The sequence below is a fragment of the Hemitrygon akajei genome, chromosome 1 (assembly GCF_048418815.1).
Source record: "Hemitrygon akajei chromosome 1, sHemAka1.3, whole genome shotgun sequence".
In the NCBI taxonomy this organism is placed as follows: Eukaryota; Metazoa; Chordata; class Chondrichthyes; order Myliobatiformes; family Dasyatidae; genus Hemitrygon; species Hemitrygon akajei.
Genome location: NC_133124.1, coordinates 127,279,015 through 127,302,609, shown reverse-complemented (window position 1 = coordinate 127,302,609; position 23,595 = coordinate 127,279,015). Strand labels below are relative to the sequence as shown.

The 23,595-nt window shown below is 41.7% G+C and overlaps 1 protein-coding gene across 1 annotated transcript in view; it reads left to right on the top strand.

The window, feature by feature from the left end:
- The window catches only part of rttn (rotatin), a 243,030-nt gene that overhangs the window by 181,292 nt on the left and 38,143 nt on the right, over positions 1–23,595 (top strand). The window contains exons 37-40 of the mRNA XM_073051703.1: positions 11,779–11,869; positions 15,061–15,214; positions 16,956–17,093; positions 19,991–20,202. Coding sequence (XP_072907804.1) covers positions 11,779–11,869; positions 15,061–15,214; positions 16,956–17,093; positions 19,991–20,202 — 595 coding nt within the window. The remainder of the gene's footprint in view (positions 1–11,778; positions 11,870–15,060; positions 15,215–16,955; positions 17,094–19,990; positions 20,203–23,595) is intronic.

The following is a 23,595-nucleotide window of genomic DNA, read 5'->3' as shown; positions in this document are numbered from 1 at the left end:
TACTGGCCCGGAGTGCGGACAAATGGGCGCCACCTCTGAACCTGTTTAGCACACCGAATGTTCGTTGGGAATCCGGTGCTAAAATATTCACAGACAACCTAATTCGGGCTCAAGGTTTCGTAAGTATCAGAGCAGCTACTGCGCTGCGGTCTGCTGAAACTAACCTTTGTCGGCCGATAGATCCTACAAGGGGGGGCGGGTGCGGGCCTGTCGCTCTCCTCGCTCGGTTGGTCTCTCCGGGCTGCGGAATAGACTGGATATAAGGAACCTGCTTCGAGTATCACTGTATTCCCTTTGTGTTTAACACCCCTCCCCCCGCCCCCCGGTCAGCTGGACTGCAAGAATATTGTCAATATTAAACCGGTCCGCGGTGCAAAAAAGGGTGGGTACCCCTGGTGTTTATGCATTATTTCTACTTCCGGGTTGTAGGGTTTTACATTTGGTCTTTTCTGCCCTAGTGCGCATGCGTGTAACTAATCAATTTGGAGTCGATCTCGCCTTGCACTATGGCCGAGGTAGGGGACCTTGGGCTTAAAAAGGTGGTTGACCACAATGCTACACCAAAGTTAGTTGGCAGTTTACACATTAATACAACTAACTTGATTAAACTAGGGATTAATTTAGCAGGATTTATAAGGCCATGCACACAGCTAAGTAATCACTCTTACAAGATAACTGAGAGAGTCATCTAATAAAATTTAACAAAAGCTATTTTAATTCTTGATGAGAAACAAACAGGAAGAAATAGCAGCCTCATGAAAGGCAGATATCTTTAATCTGTATCTCAGCACATTTGATTGACAAGAGTTCATATAATTATTGTTCCCCAATTGTATTTAGAAAATCATAGTTGCTGAGCAGGGAATTCAAAATGGGTAGTCCCTTCTGATGACTTAAGAATTTTAATATCTCAGTTCTTTTAAAATGCGAATTAACACTGACAGCATGGAGTATTATGTCTAAAATGCCTTGAGATTCTACTGTTGCCCTGGACATCCCAAGAATATGGTCTTTGAACCTTCATCTTTAGATACTGTAGTTGATTGATGTGTGTGTGTGTGCGTATATTATATTTATATATATTATCTGCTTATGGAGGGGAAGCACCTGTTCCTAAAATGTTGAGTGTGTGCCTCAGGCTCTAGTACCTCCCATCTGATCGTAGAGATCCTCCTCCCTAGTGATAGCAGTACAATCACAATACTTCAGGAGAAAATTGTGACACATTACATTGTCCCTTAAGATTGGAAATAAACAAAATTATTTAAACAACCTTTGAAAGAGAAGGCACTCTGTGTATGAGCTATGTTACACCAAAGGGACTTTTTTTAATATCTTGTATCTGTTCTACAGTAATTGTCTGTTTGAAATGTTTTAGACATCCTAATTAGTCACATAAGTTCTTTTAATGGGTATATATTTGTACATGTGTTCTCTGAGCAGTAGGAACTGATTATTATACTTCACATTGTCTTAAACATTAGAAAACATGACTCAGACACTACCAATTCATGTTTTTACTTTCCAACAGCATTTTTATTGACACTTGGTAATTGTATACAAATAGTTGCCTTCATCCCTTGTTTATTGTCAAAGGGGTGACTAATTATGTGGTATTGCAGAATTTGTTCTTCATTCCTTTAGATATTGTATTGCCGTGCTTATTCTGAATTAAAGACAAGTGACAATTCATTGGAAGCCAGACAGAGGCTTTGACGCAATATCAATATTTTAGCCTCTGGATCAGTTGTAGATTTGAAGCCTAAATTGTTCCTTGAGCGGATTTACATTCAATGAACCAGAATTCTTTTTTTCTCTCTTTCTCTCACACTCACTCACTTGTGTTCTCACACATATTCTCACACTTTCTCTCATACTCATTCACTCAAAACTTGATTACTTTGTAGGTATGTAGCCCAGTGCATTATTAAGCAAAGATAACAAACAGGTGCTAGTGATCAATGACATAATGAGTTGATGAGCTAAACTGATTAATTGGAACAAAAACTGGTGTAGAAGGAATCTAACTGAGCTAAGGACAACCATACTAAAAAGTGAGGGTGTGGTAGATGTAACAGTTTAACCTTCAAATCGTTAATTCTTACACCGTGGCAAGAGTGAGTATAGCAACAAGGTACAAGGTGGTCATCCTGCATCAGCAAGGTCTATCCCAAGCAGAAATTTTGCGGCAGACAGAGTTTCAAAAAAATGCTGTCTGCGCAATTCTGAATAAGCACAAAGAAACAGGCAAGGTTAAAGACCAGAAATACGGAAATTCAGTGCAGCAGATGAGAGACACATCAAACTGATGTCCTTTCTAAATCGGAAGAGGTCCGGCACTGTTATCAACTCTGAACTCAGAGAAACCACTGGAACCCAAGTACACCCCTCTGCAGTCTAGAAAAGCCTTGTCTGAAGTGGTCTTGGAAGGTTTACTGTTAAAAGCCATTCCCTCCAAAATGGAAACAGGCAAGAGACTCACCTATGCACAAAAACACACAGACTGGAGTGCTGAACAATGGCTGCTAGTGCCCTAGACCGACGAGTCAACATCTGACATTTTTGGCTCAAGCAGGGGGCAGTTTGTCCTTAGAAAAGCTGGAGAGTGCTACATGGGTGATTGTCTTCAGCCAACAGTGAAACACGTTGGAGATTCTCTGCAGATTTGAGGCTGCATTTCTGCAAATGGCATTGGTAATCTGGTCAGAATTAATGGATTACTCAATGCTGAGAAATACAAGCAAGTCTCATAGGTCACACAATAAACCATTAGAGAGGTATCTGATCAGTCCCAATGTCATTCTGCAGCAGGACAATGATCCCCAAAACATGGCCAAAGTTATAAAGATCTATTGTCAGTAAAAAAAGAACAAAGAGTTCTGCAACAGGTGTTATGGCCTCCACAGAGTCCTGATTTCAGCAATCATCGAGGCTGTTGGGTTACCTGCAGAGACAGCAGCAAGCAAGGCAGTCAGAGTCTGCAGAAGAACTGAGGCAAATTCTACAATATGCTTTGAACAACCGACCAGCTGATATGCTGTGCTGCTTTGTAAAATAAGAATAAATAATAATAAAAATTTGAATTACAAAAAAAAGCTGCACAAAGTGTACCTAAGAGAATTGATGCAGTTTTAAAGGCAAAGGGTGGTCAGACCAAATATTGATTTGATAGTGATTTTTTTATTGTTTACTGATCTATGTAGTAATTTTTTTGATATTTAAAAACTTTTCATTATTTTTGAAAGCATCTTTGCTTCACAGAATTTTTACATATGCCTAAGACTATTGAACAGTATTTTATATGTGTATATGTCCTGTTGCAAGAACAAAATTGTGAACTGATGCAATTACCTGATTTTCTGCATTAATTATGCATAAAATGTGTTCTAATCTTCATCTAAGTCACAATAATAGACAAACGTAAACTGCCTAAACTAATAACACACAAATTTTGTTCAATTCTGGTCACCTCATTATAGGAAAGATGTGGAAGCTATGAAGAGGGTGCAGAGGAGATTTACCAGGATGTTGCCTGGTTTGGAGAACAAGTCATATGAAGCAAGGTTAGCAGAGCTGGGTCTTTTCTCTTTGGAGCGTAGAAGAATGAGAGGGGACTTGATAGAGATCTACAAGTTTATGAGAGGCATAGATAGGGTGGATAGTCAGTACCTGTTTCCCAGGGCACCAATAGCAAACACCGGGGGGCTTATGTACAAAATTAAGGGAGGGAAGTTTAGGGGAGACATCAGGGGTAAGTTTTTTACACAAAGGGTTGTGAGTACCTGGAATGACTTGCCAGGGATGGTGGTGGAGGCTAAAACATTAGGGGTATTTAAGAGCCTCTTGGACAGGCACATGGATGAAAGAAAAATGGAGGGTTATGGGGTCGTGTGGATTTAGTACTTTTTTTAAGGATTATATGGGTCGGCACAACATGGAGGGTTGAAGGGCCTGTACTGTGCTGTAGTGTTCTATGGTTCTATGGTAACCAATTGTTGTACTTCTCGTAAATACTGAGAATGGATTTGGAACAAGAAGGCAGCGGGAGAGCACCTAAGGATTTCCAGCGGGAAGAGATTTTGAGTTCTTGGGGGAAGAGAGAGGCCAGACTGCGCAGGCGCGTAACGTCAGCCAGTTGAGCGCGAACAGTTTAATAAGAAGGCAGCCATATCCAGCGGGCAGCAGAGTGAAAGGGCTTTGGTTCCACGGGCTTCAGCGGTAACGGGACAAGACGAGGCAGTTGTTGATTGCAAAAGGAAGTAGTATGTGTGTGAGGCCAGTTTTCTGTGGTCGTTGTCAGATGTGGGAGGTCCTGGAGTCTCCCGGCATCCCGGACAGCCACATCTACACCCGGTGCATCGAGATGCAACTCCTAAGAGACCGTGTTAGGGAACTGGAGATGCAGCTCGATGACCTTCTTCTGGTCAGGGAGAGTGAGGAGGTAATAGAGAGGAGTTACAGACAGGTGGTCACTCCAGGGCCATGGGGGACAGAGAAAGGGGTCACAGTCAGGAGAGGGAAGGGGAAGAGTCAGGTACTAGAGAGTACTCCTGTGGCTGTACCCCTTGACAATAAGTACTCCTGTCTGAATACTGTTGGGGGGGGACAGCCTTCCTGGCAGAAGCGACAGTGGCCATGCCTCTGGCACAGAGTCTGGCCCGGTGGCTCAGAAGGGTAGGGAAAGGAAGAGGAAGGCAGTAGTGATAGGGGACTCTATAGTCAGGGGTGGTCAGACAGGCGATTCTGTGGTCGCAGGAAAGAAACTCGGATGGTAGTTTGCCTCCTAGGTACAAGGGTCCACGATGTTTCTGATCACGTCCAAGATATCCTGCGGTGGGAGGGAGAACAGCCAGAGGTCGTGGTACATATAGGTACCAATGACATAGGTAGGAAAAGGGAAGAGGTCCTGAAAGAAGATTACAGGGAGTTAGGAAGGAAGTTGAAAAGCAGGACCTCAAAGGTACTAATCTCAGGATTACTGCCTGTGCCACGTGACAGTGAGAATAGGAATAGAATGAGGTGGAGGATAAATGCGTGACTGAGGGATTGGAGCAGGGGGCAGAGATTCAGATTTCTGAATCATTGGGACCTCTTTTGGGGTGGGTTGCACTTGAATCCCAGGGGGACCAATATCCTGGCCCAGGTTTGATAGAGCTGTTGGGGAGGGTTTAAACTAGTTTGGTAGGGGGGTGGGAATCAGAATGGGAGTGCAGGGATTAAGGTCGAAGGACAAGGGCTTGATGCTAAGAGTTCTGAGTTGATGAGGAAGGACAGGCAGGAAATGAAACATAATTGTAGCCAGTTAAAGGGGTTGAAATGTGTCTATTTCAATGCTAGGAGTATTAGGAACAAGGAGGATGAACTTAGAGCATGGATTAATACGTGGAACTACGATGTTGTGGCCGTTACTGAAATTTGGTTGGAGGAAGGGCAGGATTGGATGATGCAGGTCCCGTGGTTCAGGTGTTTTAAAAGGAATAGGATGGGAGGTAGAAAAGGGGGCGGGGAGTGGCATTGCTGGTCAGGGATAGTATCACTGCTGTAGAAAGGGAGGACGCTGCTGAGTGAGTGTCTACTGAGTCAGTCTAGGTGGAAGTCAGAAATAGGAAGGGATCAATCACTGTGCTGGGAGTAGTCTGCAGGCCCCCAAATAGCCCTCGAGACACTGAGGAGCAGATAAGTAGGCAGATTTTAGAATGGTGCAGGAAATACAGGGTAGTAGCTTTGGGTGATTTCAACTTCCCTCATATTGACTGGCACCTCCTGAGTGCAAGGGGGATAGATGGGGCTGAATTTGTCAGGTGTGTTCAAGAAGGATTCCTGACATAGTATGTGGACCGGCCGACAAGAGGAGAGGCTATACTGGATCTAGTTCTGGGTAATGAACCTGGTCAGGTGACAGACTTCTTGGTGGGGGAGCATTTTGGTGAGAGTGACCACAACTCCCTTAGCTTCAGCATAGCTATGGAAAGGGATAAAATCAGACAAAATGGTAAAATGCTTAACTGGGGAAGGGCTAACTTTGAAGGGATGAGGCAGGAACTAGCGAGAGTAAATTGGAAACAGATGTTCAAAGGGGAAAGCACAGATGTAATGTGGGAGAAGTTTAGGGACCACTTGAGCTGGGTTCAGGATAGGTTTGTCTCACTTGGGGCAAGGAAAAAATAATAGGAAAAGGGAACCGTGGCTGACGAAACGTGAGGCAACTCGTCAAGAGGGAAAAGGAAACATACGTTAGATATAAGAAGCAGGAAGTAGGAGGGGCTCATGAGAAATATAGGGTAGCCAGGAAGGAGCTAAAGAAGAGTCTTAGGAGAGCTAGAAGGAGGCATGAGAAGGCCTTGGCATGTAGGATTAAGGAGAACCCCAAGGCGTTCTATGTGTATGTGAAGAACAGGAGGATGAGAACGAAGGTGGGACTGCTAAAGGATAAAGAGGGCAACATGTGCCTGGAGGCGGAGGAGGTTGGAGAGGTCCTAAATGAATATTTTGCTTCAGTATTCACAAGTAAAAAGGGTCTTTATCAGGGTGAGGTGGAAATAGAGCAGGCCTGTGTGCTGGACAATATGAAGATTAAGGAAGAAGAAGTGCTGGATCTTCTTAAAAACATCAAGATTGATAAATCCCCAGGGCCGGATATGATACACCCCAGGTTGTTGTGGGAATTGAGAGAAGAGATCACTGGAGCATTAGCTATGATCTTTGAATCCTCTTTGGCTACGGGGAAGTGCCGGAGGACTGCAGAATGGTAAATGTAGTTCCCTTGTTTAAAAAAGGTAATAAGGAGAAACCTGGGAACTATAGACCAGTGAGTCTTATGTCGGTGGACTGCAAACTACTGGAAAGGATTCTTAAGGATAGAATTTACGAGCATTTGGAGAAGTACAGTCTACTCATGGATAGTCAACATGGCTTTGTGAAGGGAAGATCATGCCTCACGAGTCTGAATGAGTTTTTTGAAGAGGTAACAAAAGAAATTGATGAGGATATGGCAGTGGATGTGGTCTACATGGATTTTAGCAAGGCATTTGACAAAGTCCCTCACGAGAGACTCATCCAGAAAGTCATGAGGCATGGGATGTGGAACCTTGGCTGTTTGGATAAAAAATTGGCTTAAAGGAAGAAAGCAGAGGGTAGTTGTGGAAGGAAAGTATTCTGCCTGGAGGTCGGTGACTAGTGGAGTGCCACAGGGATCTGTCCTGGGACCCCTGCTCTTTGTGATTTTTATAAATGACCTGGATGTAGAGGCGGAAGGATGGGTGAGTAAGTTTGCAGATGACACGAAGATTGGAGGAGTTGTGGATGGAGCTGTAGGTTGTTAGAGGTTACAGGAGAATACAGACAGGCTGCAGAGTTGGGCAAAAAAATGGCAGATGGAGTTTAATCCGGATAAGTGTGAGGTGATGCATTTTGGAAGGACAAACCAGAAAACTGAGTACAGGATTAATGGTCAGTTACTTAAGAGTGTGGATGAACAAAGGGACCTTGGGGTTCAAATCCATACATCCCTCAAGGTCACTGCGCAGGTTGATAGGGTAGTTAAGAAGGCCTATGGGATGCTAGGCTTCATTAACAGGGGGATTGAGTTCAAGAGTAGAGAGGTCATGTTGCAACTCTACAAATCTCTGGTGAGACCGTACTTAGAGTATTGTGTTCATTTCTGGTCACCTCATTATAGGAAGGATGTGGAAGCTATGGAGAGGGTGCAGAGGAGACTTACCAGGATGTTCCCTGGTTTGGAGAACAAGTCATATGAAGCAAGGTTAGCAGAGCTGGGACTTTTCTCTTTGGAGTGTAGAAGAATGAGAGGGAACTTGATAGAGGTCTACAAGATTATGAGAGGCATAGATAGGTTGGATAGTCAGTACCTGTTTCACAGGGCACCAGTAGCAAACACCAGAGGGCATATGTACAAAATTAAGGGAGGGAAGTTTAGGGAAGACATCAGGGGTAAGTTTTTTACACAAAGGGTTGTGAGTGCCTGGAATGACTTGCCAGGGATGGTGGTGGAGGCTAAAACATTAGGGGTATTCAAGAGCCTCTTGGACAGGCACATGGATGAAAGAAAAATGGAGGGTTATGGGGTAGTGTGGGTTTAGTACTTTTTTTAAAGGATTGTATGGGTCGGCACAACATGGAGGGCAGAAGGGCCTGTACTGTACTGTAATGTTCTATGGTTCTATGATTCTAACACCATTTAAACAATCACAGTCTAGGTTCAAAAAAGTATGTGAACCTCTGTGCTAATGGCTTCTACAAACACTATTTGGAGTTGGGTGTCCCAATCAATGAGATGAGATTGGAGGCATGTATTGTAGAGGTGCCCTAACCTATAAAAAAGACACACAAAGTCAGGTTACTGACAGAGCCTGCTCTTCTCTAAAAACATCTGTTTATGTGCACTATGCCACGGTTGAAACAACTTTCAGAAGACTGTAGAAGAAGAATTGTAGAGATGCATGAAGCTGGAAAAGGGTACAAAGAATTTCTAAAGACATGAGAGTTCATCAGTCCACAGTAAGAGAAATTGTCTACAAATGGAGGAAACTCAGTTCTGCTACCTCTCTCGCTAGGAGTGGGCATCCTGAAAAGTTCACACCAAAGGCACATAATGCAATGCTAAAGGAGGTGAAAAAGAACCCAAGACCTGCAAAAATCACAAGAGCATGCTAAAGTCTCTGTTTATGTGACCCTATAAGAAAATTACTGAACAAAAATGGTGTACTTTGAAGGACACCATGGAGGAAACCATGGCTCTCCAAAAAAGATTACTGCATGTCTCAGGTTTGCAAAAGACCACCTATATGTTCCAGATCACTTCTGGGATAACGTTTTGTGGACAGATGAGACATAAGTTGAACTTCTTGGCACAAATGCACACAACTTTGGAGGAAAAAGGGCACTGCACACCAACACCAAAACCTCATCCCAACTGTGAAGCATGGTGGAAGGAGCATCGAGGTTTGGGGCTGTTCAACTGCCTCAGGGCCTGGACAGTTTGCAATCGTTGAGGGAACAATAAGTTCAAAATTGTATTGAGATAATTTTACAGGAGAATGTCAGGGTAGAGGTCCATTATCTGAAGCTTAATATAAGTTGAGTGATGCAACAGGACAATGATCCAAAACACAAGAGTAAATCAACCTCAGAATGGTTTAAAAAGAAGAAAATTTATGTTTTGGAATGGCCAAGTCAGAGTCCAGACCCTAACCCAATTTTGATGCTGTGGCATGACCTGAAGAGGGCTGTTCATGCAAGATATCCCAGAAATATTGATGAACTGAAACAGTTTTATATGGAGGAGTGGTCTAAAATTTCTCCTCACCGATGTTCAAGTTTGATCAGCAGCTACAGGAAACATTTGGTGGAGTTTATTGCTGCTAAAGGAGTTTCTTCCAGTTATTAAATACATTTTATCTATTTAAATACATAATTTGTCATTCAGTTAAACAGTAACTGTAATAATAGACCTCGAGCTATTTCCATGAAACCTCAGCTAATTGGGCAGCTGCTTAACTGGACTGAAATGTACCGGTCCCGATCTGTTGCAATTAATCAGAATCTACTGCATTTTTTGAGAATATGATAGTCATACCTTTGCAGCATTGTGAGCAATTTTGGGCACCTTACCTAAAAAAATAAAAATTATGTGTTGGCATTGCAGCTGGTCCAGAGGTGATTCAGGAGGATGATCCCGGCACTGAAAGGGTGAGGAGCATTTGATGGCTCTCAGCCTGTGCTCTCTGGAGTGCAGAAGAATGAGGGGATCCCATTAAAAATTATTGAATGGCCGATATAGAGTGGGTGTTGAGATGATATTTACAATAGTGGGGGAGTCTTGGATAACTTCGAGTTAAGATGGCACTATCGAAAACATGTGACAGCTCACTGGCTGTTTTTAAAAAAACAAATTGGACTAAAAACACCACTAAAAACACCTTTTCTGAGGTAAATTATGTTAAATTATTGCCGTAAATGGTGGAGGGCCAAGCGATGGCAAGGCGAGTTCGGGGGATGTGCCGAGATGGTGTGTTGCAGAATCAACGCAGATGGATTGAGCACTCAGAGAGGAGAAGTCAAGGCAGAGGAGTTCCGATGCCTGTACAACTTGCCCAGGTGTGAGATTGGATCGCGCTGGGTGCCAAGCTGATTTGAAGAGTTCGAGAGTGGCTTCAGGCTAAAGGCTGATTTATACTTGTGCGTCGCATCTACACCGTAGGTACTGCGTACCCTACGTTGTAGGGTGACGTGCACCTCCCCAAAAAATTAACTCGTGCGTTGCGGCAACGTAGACCGCAACAACTGTGATTGGTCCGCTTGGTAGCCTCGTGTTTCTGGTTGCTTCTTCTCCGCCATGTCTGTACATTGATGCGAAATAGATGAACCAAAGCTTCAAATCTACCTGCCGCCTTGCAAAAATATTTGAAATGCACTTCCTCGTGCATGTCTCTCACAAAGAAACTCAACACGGTGGCATAGAAACCCCACCGCCAACTAGTGTTTTGGCGCACACCAGCGCATGCTCACTATGGTGTAGAGCGACACAGAAGTAAAAATCAGGGCTATGGCGTAGGCTGTGTCTTAAGTGGCGAAGTATGGGCCTGGGGTGAGTTGCTAAGTGGCGTGGTCTAGGCCCCGAGCCCTTCGCAGTGGTAATCCACTCGTTAGATAATTTGAACACCAGGCCAGATCAGAGGCGAGAGATGATTTTGCTCACTCTCCTCAATGTTCATTTCTCTCTCCAGGCCAGCAGAGTCTTTTGCTGTTCTGTTGTTTGGGCAATTTAAATGCTGGCCCAGATAGACTGGAAAGACAAGGTGTCAGGATCTGAGGCAAGTGCTGATTTTGCTTGCTCTTTCTGATGGTCACTCTTCTCTCCATGGCGCTTAGGCTATGCAGACTGTCCAGGCTGCTGTGCTCCATGCCCGCTAATATGATGAACTATTAAGCAAGGCTTTAGGGCTGCTTCAGGCTGCTCTGGGGTTGGATCTTAGGACTCATTTTGGTTCAGAATGTTGTTGTTCACTTCAACTGCTTTCATGATTTGTTTTTTTTCTTTCTCTTGCGCATTGAGTGTTGGTCTTTTTCTTTATTTGGGTTTTCTCAGGTTTCTTGCTTTGTGAGCAACAAATCTGAAGGTTCTTTGATAATAAATGTACTTTGAATCAGAGAGGACACCTCAGAATACAAAGGCGCCCATATAGAACAGAGATGAAGAGGAATCTGTGGAACTCATTGCAACAGATAGCTGTGACCTCTAAGTCACTGGGTATATTTAAAGCAGAGAATGATAGATTCTTGATTAGTAAGGGTGTACAGAGGAAGGCTGGAGAATGGGGTTGAGAGGGATAATAAATCAGCCATAATGAAAGACTCAATGGGCAGAATGGCCAAATGTCTTTTGGTCCTATATATATATTTTATGTAAATACTTAGAGTAAAAAGTTTTGTAAGTTGTCTTTAAATATAGTAAAGGCAATGCATGATAGCGTAGTGGTTAGCACAATGCTTTACAGTACAAGTAACCCGGATTTAATACCTGCCACTGCCTGTAAGGAGTTCGTACGTTCTCCCCATGACTGCGCGGGGCTCTTCCCACAGTCCAAAGACGTACCGGTCAGTTGGTTAACAGGTCACTGTAAATTGTCCTATGATTATTCTAGAGTTAAATCAGTGATTGCTGGGTGATGCAGTTGAATGGCCGGAAGGGCCCATTCCTTGCTGTATCTCGATAAATAAATAAAATAACATTATTTTTCCTTTCATTGTTTGTTAAAGATTGACAAATGCCAGTTTACTAGAGAAGTGCTTATGGGAGCTGGGAATACCACTGACTCGACCTAGCCATCTTCAGGATATTAAAGTACAGGTCAGTCCTATGTTCATTCCAGGTAAGATCCTTGAAATTAATAAAAGGATATTTCTTGGGAATTTTTACTACTAACATGTTCTACATTTTAACCACTATAACTGTTGTCTAAGCAAGATCCTGTGAGCCTCATTATTACTGTTCACTGCAACAGTCTAGTTATTTCTTGCTTTCTGTGGCTTGCAAAGTTCCATGGCTTAAATACTCAGTTTCTCAGTTCTTGTCAATTACAAAACTTTCAGTTTTCAGACTTAATCAGTTCTCAATTCTGCCATTCCCACTCGATTTTTGGAATGATTGCATCACATCCAAGTCAAACTTGTTTCTTTTAAATTCCTGCTTCTTAGTAATATCATTTCACCAACCGCTGAATTCAAGATTCATGTTAACATGTAGCATTAAAACTTGTGTTCTCTTACTATCATGGATTTTTATCTTCACACAGCTTTAAAGAGATTAAAGATCAGCTTTATTTGTCATGTGTACATCAAAACAAAGATACATACAATGAAACACATCACTGTATCAAAGACATATCAGCGAGGATTGTGTTGGGGGCAGCTGCAAGTGTTGCTATGTTTCTGGCACCAGCATGGCATGTCCACAACACACTGATTCTGACTGTACATCTTTGGAATGTGAGAGGAAACCGGAGCACCCGGAGGAAAATCATGCAGTCACAGGGAAAACATACGATCACTTTACAGGCAGCAGTGGGAATCGACCCCTGCTCAGTGCTCAGTGATTGCTGTAAAGAAATTGCACCAACCAGTATGTTACCGTGTCAATCTGAAATTAACTTCACAAGTTACCATTAGTACAAAGGTGTATCAACTTAGAACTTGTTGTGCAAAGAAAAACGTGTTAAATGGACGTTGTTAACTATGAGTGCAACTGAATAGACATTGCACAACACTCTTAATCAAAAATGTTCCTTTCAGACGTCTGTTAAGTAGGGGGAAGTGTGATTGGAAGTTGAAGTGTTTGGGTCTGAAGTGTGAAAGTTCTCGTGTTTAGCATGGAGGGATTTGAAAGTGAGGTCTAGTGATGGAATATAGAATGAAGGCAAACATCATCCAAGATCACATGCAGTGGTGCTTTATGTATTCTGGGTGAGAAAACCTCTTCAGGCCACAAGGTTGTTCAGAAATACAGAAACAAATAACTAAAGTGGCGTGAAATAACACAGACCATCCCACTTTACTCAGTGGGTTGGGAAGAGGCAGCGTGATTGGGGAAAGCTTTTTGATCACATAGTTTTGATAAAAACAAACCTTATTTCACCGCATTGAGTGTCAATCCAAGATTTGGTCTCTGGCTTGTGCAGTCTGAGGTTCCCACCTGGGATTGAAAAAGGCATCTGTTATACTAGTGTCCAAGAAGAGTGTGGTGATCTGCCTCAGTGATTATTGACCTGTAACACTCACATCAATCATCTCTTGCTTTAGAGATGATCAGGATCTGCTGCAATGCCATCTTCAAATATGTCGACAGTACTGCTGGTGTTGGACAAATCACAGGGGGCGATAAGTCATTTTAGAGATAGATGAGTGGAGCCTCAACCACAACCTCTCACTCAGTGTAGCTAAACTAAAGAGCTGATTGTTGACTTCAGGAATAGGAAACAAGGTGAACTTTTTTTATTTATTTTATTTTAGAGGTACAGTCCAATGAGCCACACTGCCCAGTTAATCACAGGACACTTTACAATGACCAATTAACCGGTACATCTCTTGGACTGTGGGAGGAAACATGAATCCCTGAAGGAAACCCATGTGGTCACAGGGGGAGCGTACAAATTCCTTATGGATGGTGTTGGAACTCTGGAACATCCAAAGCTGTAATAGCATCATGCTAACTGTACACTACTCTGGCACCCGCACTTATGGTTTGCAATGGGGGATCAGCAATGGAAAGAGTCAGCAGTTTTAAATTCATGAGCTTTAACATGTCAAATGGCCTGTCCTGAGCCCAACACATAGATGCAATCATACAGAAAAGTGCACCAGCAGCTTTACTTTCTTAGGGGGTTGAGGAGGTTATGCTTCTCACTGAAGAATAGTAACGTACTTCTACAGATGCATTATTGAAAGTATCTTGACTGGTTGCATTGTGGTATGGTTTGGTAATTTGAATACATGGGAATGCTAGAAGCTGCGAAGGGTTAAGGATCAACTTTGCTATTTACATTTACCTGTATTAGGAATTTGCAAATAGCGGACTCTATCCACAGGCACATCCTTCCTCACTATTGGTAGTAACTACAGGAGGTGCTGCCTCAAGAAGGCAATATTGACCATCAAAGATTCCCACCATCTGGCCCATGCCATTGGGCAGGAGATACAGAAGCCTGAGGTCATACACCAGATTCAAGAACGGCTACTTCCCTTCAACCTTTTGGTTTTTGAACCAACTGGCAAAACCTTAGTCCCTACAAATTAGCAACACTGTGACCACTTTGATTACTTTTTACTAAAATAGATTTCTGTTTTGGTTCCAATTGCGTACTTTCTTATAAACATAATGTATCATTTATAAACCAGAGAACATTTGCAGATACTGGAAATTGAAGCAACATACACAAAATGCTGGAGTAACTCAGCAGGCTTGGCAGTACCTATGGAAAAGAGCATAGTTGACGTTTTGGGCCAAAAGCCTTCAACAGGACTGCAGAAGGGTCTTGGCCTGAAACATCGACTGTACTCTTTTTCATGTATAATTTATACTTCATTTATGTTTTTTTCTTGTGAATGCTGCCTGTATGATTCAATGTGGGGCTGCTGCAGTAAGTTTTTTTTTGTTGCACTTGTGTATATGACAGTAAACTCAACTTTGACTGAATTATTTCCAGAAGTAAACGCAGTTCTTATCCATCTTTTGACTTTGTTCTGTGATTGTTATGAGCAGGAAATGCAAATCAAAAATTACCTTTTGCAATGAATTTTGCATTTAAGGTAATTCTCAAAGTTTTAAACTCCTCACCCCACCACACACCCTCACCTTGTAATTTAGTTTAAGTGGTAAAATAAATGTGATTCTGAACTTGCTTTTGCATAAGTACTAAATGTTTTTTAACAACTTGTCAACTCTTTGAATGGCGCAGCTAAGAGTATATTGATTCTTTTTTTAAAGTAGATTGCAATCACTCAGATTTGTTGTGTGACATATGTAATTATTATTTTTCTGTGCAGGTTTTGAGCCATCTTCAGTATCTATCCTCGCTTTCTGGGTTAATCCAGTCCTGTGTAATCTTCCATCCAGAGCTCATAAACCAAGATGTCTTGTTGAAGCCTTTGTTGTCCAATGTATTTGCAGTACTTAGTGTACGCTGCAAAGACTATTTTGGTAATCTACTTTCATTTCTTGTCTTCAGTTTCCTTTTCCCTACAAATATGTATGGTTCTTTTTTTTAGGAACATAGAAACTATTTTATGCTGTTTCCATTACTGTTTTTGTTAGAGAAAATCAAGTTGTGTTCAATTGTGAGGAGGTAGCTCGGAAAGTACTTCGTTATTTTTCATCGTTTTCTTTTAAAACATCCTTTCATCTGTTGTTTTTATCATGGCAAAAGTGTCCTTTGCGGGTTTGGAGTCACAGAGCAATAAAGCATGGATACAGGCCTTTTGGTCCATTATATCCATGCTAACAATTCTCCTTCCCCAGCTGGTCCCAAGTTTATTTGATTGATCTCTTCTCTGCACCACCACTGATACCAAAATAACATTACATTTGTGACGGTGATTCACAACAGGAAGCCAACATTAGGAAGGATGATTTGGTGAATACGAGTCTTTTTTTGAAGACCTTAAGACCAATTAGAGGTTGAAATGGGGAGATATATATATGTCAAATAGAATGCAAAAATACTGATGTGTTCATGGTTCAGTGTCCATTCAGAAATCTGATAGCAGAGGATAAGAAGCTGTTCCTAAAAATTTGAGAAGACTTTCTTTATTTCTTTGATGGAGGGGATATGGGGATATAAAGCAACCATTTTCCCCCAGTAAAAAACTCAATAACTAGGTATATAAGTGGTAGAAGAATTAAATGGAAGTCAAGAAGAAATTTTTTACCAAGTGTGCAGTCAGCCAAGCTGTGGTCTGGATCACACTCCTGAAAGCGTGGCGGGGACAAAGTTCTACATCACATTATTACAGAGTTCTTGAGTGTGCAGCTCCAAGCAAAAGCTGCAGAGTGGCTTGTGAAAAACTGGATTGCTCTTACATGGCTGTCATGGGTACCATTGGATGTATACTCAGTGACCACTTTATTAGATACATGAGGTACTTAATCAAGTGGTCATGTAGTGTATGGTCATGGTCTTCTGCTGCTGTAGCCCATCCATTTCAAAGTTCGCCATGTTGTGTGTTCAGAGATGCACTTCTGCACACCACTGTTGGAACATGTAGTTATTTTAGTTACTGTCATCTTCCTGTCAGCTTGAACCAGTCTGGCCATTTTCCTCTGACCTCTCTCTTTAACAGAACATTTTCACCCGCAGAACTGCCGTTCACTATATGCTTTTGTTTTCACACAATTCTCTATAAGCTCTAGAGTTTGTTGTGCGTGAAAGCCCCAAGAGATCAACAGTTTCTGAAGTATTCAACCATGCCATCTGGCAACAACAATCATTCCACAGTCACAGTTACTTAGATCACATTGCCTTCCCATTTTAATGTTTGGTCTGAACAAATACTGAACCTTTTGACCAGAGCTGTATACTTTTATGCATTGAGTTACTGCCACATGATTGGCTGATTAGATATTTACATTAATGAGCAGGTGTACAGGTGTCTAATAAAAGTGGCTACTGAATGTATAAATCCTTCATGTACTGTAAATTTCAATTTTTTTTAACCAGCTGTGCAGATAACTGATCACTACTTCATTAAGCAGATTAACATCTTTATTGGGATCTGGGTACTTTACGCAGATGTAACCATAAACATTATCAAAGAAATTTACATAAATGGGTTGAAGTAAGAACATTACATTATTATTAGTAATAGCAGTTAATGACTAGAATTTCTATTTTTAAATTAATAATTTTTTTTAGTGCCAATCTAATTATTATCTGTGTTTTCAGGCTATGAAGTAACATCTGGCATCTACCAAGCTTGGATGGACTTATTTATTCTTTTGAATACAATTCTGCGGAAGTGTGGTCAGGCTGTATTCCCAGCTGTCGTAACTGCTGTGGCAAAGCAGTGGATTCCTCTCTTAGGTAATGTAACCCAGCTCATCTGTACATTCTCACCTTTCAGGAGAATGAGCCCTCCCCATGGGTACTACATCAGCCACAATTGTCATTGCAACATTTCCGTGTGCATGCCTTGAGATGGAATGAATTTGAAATACATTTGAATTGCTGAACCGAATTCTAATTCCCACACAATAGTTTTCCTCATTTTTTATTCACATTAACAGTTCTGATTTTGTTTTTTTACGTAGTTCAGTCTAGTTTTCGTACTGTGTCATGTAACACCATGGTCCTGAAAAACGTTGTCTCATTTTTACTATGTACTGTACCAGTAGTTATGGTCGAAATGACAGTAAAAGTGACTTGACTTGACAAAGAGCTCAGGTGAAGTTTATTTTTGTTTCAAGATTCACGATTTTTTAATGTTATTTCCAATACACAAGTGTAAAAGAGAACAAAATAATTATTTCTCCAGATCTGATGCAGCATAAGACAATGCAATAAAATAAACAGCGTAATAATAAAAACACACACAATTAATATAAATACATAAAATGTCTTGTACTGATTGTATGAATGTACATGAAGTATCACTAAGCACAAGAGTGCCTGTACATAAGGTGGCTGACAGGAAATTATAAAGTGGTGGAGGCGTGGAAGGATGGGTTAGTGGGGGAGGTGTTGATCATCCTTGATGGCAGGTAGGCTGATGCTGGTGTTGTGTTTGGCAGATTTGACTAACTGTTGTAGAGCCTTCCTGTCTGTAGATGCAGTTTCCGTACCATGCAGTGATACAGCATTGTTAAGATGCTCCCCACTGTGCATCTGTAGAATGATGTGAGTAGTCCAGTTCTCTTCAGCCTCCTCAGAAAGTAGTTATCACCAGTTTAGTGTGTCTGACGCATTTGCTTGTATGGGGCACATGTCACCCCATGTTATTTTCCACAATGTAACATAGTAACCAATTTAGAGACACAACACTGAAGCTCATGACTACAGATCTGAAGACTAGATTCCTTTTGAACAAATCAAGTATGCCTACATAACAAATTGCTAGCAGTGGACCCTTTATGGCCTTGATTAGTTCTACCATGGGGGCGACACGGTTGCATAGCTGTGGCCCGGGTTCAATTCCCACCACAGTTTGTACATTCTCCCTGTGATCACATGGGTTTCCTCCAGGTGCTCTGGTTTTCTCCCATTGTCCAAAGACAATAGACAATAGGTGCAGGAGTAGGCCATTCGGCCCCTCTAGCCAGCACCGCCATTCACTGTGATCATGGCTGATCATACACAATCAGTACCCCGTACCTGTACTCTCCCCATATCCCTTGACCCCGCTATCTATAAGACATATGGGTTAGTAGGTTAATTGGTTACATAGTTGTAATTGGGTGGTGTGTACTCAAAGGGCTAGCAGGGCCTGCTACCATGCTGTATCTCTAAATCTAAATTGAAAATTTAATTCCATACATAAAATATCCTGTATCATATTCGTCTGCTTTTCCTAAAGTATCATCATAGGCTTCTGGAATTTAAATATCATTGTAGTGTTATAACTTAATATGGTTTATGATTTGTTGTCTCATTCATCAGATGCCCATGAGTACAGGAGCATCTGTTCTGTTGTTAAAATGATTTGTATCATTTCATTGCTTATAACGCGAATGGTAGTACTTTATTCTGTGTTGATAATTATGGCAGGAAATTGAAAACAAGATGAAAATTTTTATTGTAACTTGCAAATGCTGGAGGAACTCAGCAGATCAGGCAGCATCTGTGCAGTCGACGCTTCAGGCCGACATCCTTCATCAGGACTGGAAAGGAAGGGGGAAGAGACCTGAATAAGGTAGAGGGGGAGGGAAAGGAGTTCATGCTAGAAGTTGACAGGTGAAGCCACGTGAGGGGGAAGGTAGATGGATGAGGGAGGGGGGAATGTAATGAGAAGCTGGTATGTGATAGGTGGAAAAGGTAGAGGACTGAAGAAGAAGGAAACTCATTGGAAAGGATAGTGGGCCATGGAAATAAGGGAAGGAGGAATGGCACCACAGGGAGGTGATGGACAGATTAGGAAAAGAGAAAGGGGTAAGAGAAGAGACAGAATAGGGAATGGAAAAAGAAATATGGCGGAATCAATGTTCATGCTGTTAGGTTGAAGACTATCCAGACAGAATAGGTGTTGCTCATCTAACCTAGAAGTGGCCTCAACATGGCAGTAGTGTGTTCATGGATCTACTTGTCAGAATGGGAATGGAGAGTAGAATTATAAAAGTTGCCCACCAGAAAATCCTCCCTGTTACTGATGGAACAAAGGTGCTCAATAAAGCTAATGTGAATGTCATTTTTAAAATTTCTTTTTGGGAATATTTTGTTTTCCTATCTAAAATGACATTCACAGGATGAAAGTCACAAACAAGAGAAATACTGCAGATGCTGGAAATCCGAGAAACACACTCAGCAAGCCAGGCAGCATTAACGGAAAAGAGTACAGTCAATGTTTGGGTTCGGTCCAAAACGTAGACTGTACTTCTTTTCATGGGATGACGGTCCAGTGTTTGCAATTATGCAAAACATAATAACTGAGCCTTCCCTCCTCTTATTCAGTGTATACAATCAAGCAGTTTCAAGCCTTGTATAGTGATGTAAAGAGAAAATACTTGCCTTGCAGATTCCTGATAACTGGTGTGGGAGAAGTTTGTCTGAGGCTGCAAGTGCTAAATGTTTGTAAGAACACCAACCACAGTGGAATCTGAATGCGCGGAGAAGCTAATATTGTCGGAGGTGTTTAACTTTAACAAAACATGAATTTCTCTCTGAGTCATTTAACTTTTCCACTCTTTCAACTAATACAATGTTTTAATGCTTTTGCTACAAGAATTGAGTTTGTCTTTTTTTTTAACAAGTATCTCCTTGTCTTTTAGAGACTATTTCCTTGTGCATTCAGCTGTCTGCCAGCAATCCTAGTCTGTATACAGTGTCCTTGCAATTCTTCTCTCTTCTTCTGGTGGAAGAGGAAAAGCGGCAGCTTGGAGCAGAAGATCAGTCACTCATGTGTCCTTCACTTACAAAGCTTCTGGATGAAGCTGAAGATGATATATCATCAGGGAGCAAGATCTGTGAGAACATATTACAGGTAATCTGAAATAATACAACACAATACATTCATTGTACAGTTGGCCCTCCTTATCTACAAATTCCGCATGTGCGAATTCAACCAATCGCGAAAACCCGGAAGTGCTCTTCCAGCACTTGTTGTTCGAGCTTGTACAGATTTTTTTTCTTGTCATTATTCCCTAAACAATGCAGTATAACAACTATTTTACATAGCATTTATATTGTATTAGGTATTATAAGTAATCTAGAGATGATTTAAAGTATATGGGAGGATGTGCGTGGGTTATTGTGGATCGGGATCAAAAAAAATCAGAAGTTCTCTTACTAAGTAAGTCGGAACAGGTACATCCGGTATTACTTAGCGTCAGTTAGTCAAACGTTTGTCTTTGTATATAGTGTATATTTTACCTTTCTATGCATATAAAACACTTAAGAACGTATGTTTCAGCTCCGGGCTGAAGTTCCTGAGTTCGATCTAGTGACAGATCACTCCCGAGTGCGCTCTCCATCGTGCCGGGTTGATGTGGAGGATAAAAAGCCCAAAACCCAATAATTAAACCACTATGTTGCTTAGTAATAATTGTAGCTTTCATCAGGGCATAGCCTTTCTCACTTTATCCTTTAAAATCCTTCTGATTGTTGACTGACGTAGCCTAACGCTTTTCCAATGACCAATGGCGTTTCACCTCTTTCCTATCGCTTTATTATTTCCACTTTATTTTCAATCGTTATTGTGATTATTTTCGTGAACAGAAACACTGCGGATTCAGATCTCTGCCGCTGGGTCCTAATGTCCACCACACTGAGACAGGTTAAATAAGGTCTGGGGTTCCGCTGGGTCCGAAGGTCCACCGTATTGATACAGGTTGAATAAGAGATTTGAGCATCCACAAATTTTGGTATCTGCGAGGGGTCCCAGAACCAATCCCTTGCGGATACTCAAACTACCTGCGTCTCAATATCACCAAGACCAAGGAGATGGTGGTGGACTTTAGGAGATCTAGGCCTCATATGGAGCCAGTGATCATTAATGGAGAATGTGTGGAGCAGGTTAAGACCTACAAGTATCTGGGAGTACAGTTAGACGAGAAGCTAGACTGGACTGCCAACACAGATGCCTTGTGCAGGAAGGCACAGAGTCGACTGTACTTCCTTAGAAGGTTGGCGTCATTCAATGTCTGTAGTGAGATGCTGAAGATGTTCTATAGGTCAGTTGTGGAGAGCGCCCTCTTCTTTGTGGTGGCGTGTTGGGGAGGAAGCATTAAGAAGAGGGACACCTCACGTCTTAATAAGCTGGTAAGGAAGGCGGGCTCTGTCGTGGGCAAAGTACTGGAGAGTTTAACATCGGTAGCTGAGCGAAGGGCGCTGAGTAGGCTACGGTCAATTATGGAAAACTCTGAACATCCTCTACATAGCACCATCCAGAGACAGAGAAGCAGTTTCAGCGACAGGGTACTATCGATGCAATGCTCCTCAGACAGGATGAAGAGGTCAATACTCCCCAATGCCATTAGGCTTTACAATTCAACCGCCAGGACTTAAGAACTTTTTAAAAGCTATTATTAATGCTTTTTGAGATAGTGATTTAGATGCATATCATATTTTTTACTGAGTTAAGTATTGTATGTAATTAGTTTTGCTACAACAAGTGTATGGGACATTGGAAAAAAAGTTGAATTTCCCCATGGGGATGAATAAAGTATCTATCTATCTATCTATCATAAGGAGGGCCGACTGTAATTATTTTGAGTATGTTAAGAATCCAAGCTATAGTATTCAATTTATATTTAAACTCAGAAGTGGATTATTGCAACATGCCATTTGTAGTCTTCTTAAACTTTAGAATACAGGCAGTCCCCGGGTTACGAACGAGTTCTGTTCCTGAGTCCGTCTTTAAGTGGGATTTGTACTTAAGTCGGAACAAGTACATCCGGTATTATTTAGCGTCAGTCAACGTTTGTCTTAGTATATAGAATATATTTTACCTTTCTATTCATATAAAACACTTAAGAAACATATATATTCTAATAATTAAGCCACTGCGTTGCTTAGTAATAATTGTAGCTTTCATCAGGGCAGGGCCTTTCACATGCTCCATTATTCTCACTTTATCCGTTATCCTTTAAAATTGTTCCGATCATTGACCAACTGTAGCCTAACACTTTTCCAATGACCAATGATGTTTCACCTCTTTCCAAATGCTTTATTATTTCCACTTTATTTTCAATCGCGATGGCTTCCCGTCAATGGAACAGAAACTCTGTGGGCGGTGGGTCCCAAGCTGCGCCGGCTCCCAAGGTCCGCTGGGTCCTAAGGACCACCGTACTGAATTTCCCGGGTCCTAAACTCCACCGCACTGAAACAGGCTAAATGGGATAAGTGGGGGCTATGCTGGGTTTGGGTATTTGATCCTCCACAATATTCCGCTTGGGAATTTAAACTGGAGGTGGCGAGCTGGACATCAACCCAGCACGGATGGTACAGGAGTCACTGGATCGACATCAACTCGGCACGGGAGCAATCTGTCACTAAATCGAACTCGAGCCTGGTGCTGATCTCACTGCGCCACCAACCGACCAGAACGGGGAGGGGGGCGGGGTCAGGGTGAATCTTACTAGGAAAAATTTAAGCCAAATACAAAGTTAAACACTCAACACAGTGTCAACGGCAACAACTTAAAATGGCGGATGGCATCGCAATCTGACTTAACATGGCGGACAGCGTTCTCCTTCCTCAGTTTGTAAGTACGAGTTGTCCGTAAGTCGGACATTCGTAACTCGGACTACCTGTACAGATATTTATATTCAGATTGAGATTTAATTATCACTTGTACATCAGAACATATAGTGAAATGTGTCATTTGTGTTAATAACCAACACACCCAAGGATGCGCTGGGGCAGCCCACAAGTGTTACCACACTTTCCGCCACCACTCAAGCTCAGCAGAACATGACAAAACAGAACACAATAAGCGACTGAACAACAACAGCGAAACAAGCTGTTCCTCCCTCCCACCCATATATCCACATGCGCACACATAGTTCTCCAACACCAAGATCATTATTGGATCATTATTTTTACCAGTCTTTTCATTTCAAACACTAAAGAATTGTTAGGTTTAAGAATTGCCAGGAAATTCACTCATCACCTTCAATGTTTAAGACACCATTGGTAAGATATCTGTTTTCTCTTCGTAAATCAGCATTGGAATGCAGTACAAGTGTGTCAGTTTGATGAGTTTTCAGCACATATTGAGCATATTATTAGCAATGATCAGTAATTTGTCCAATTATGGAGCTTAATAGGATTGCATATTACTGCAAGTTGAAGTAATAAACAGCTCTACAAATCTTTCCCACTGACAATACCTGGCAACAATTGTTTGTTTGTTTTTTAAAGGACAAAAGTTTCT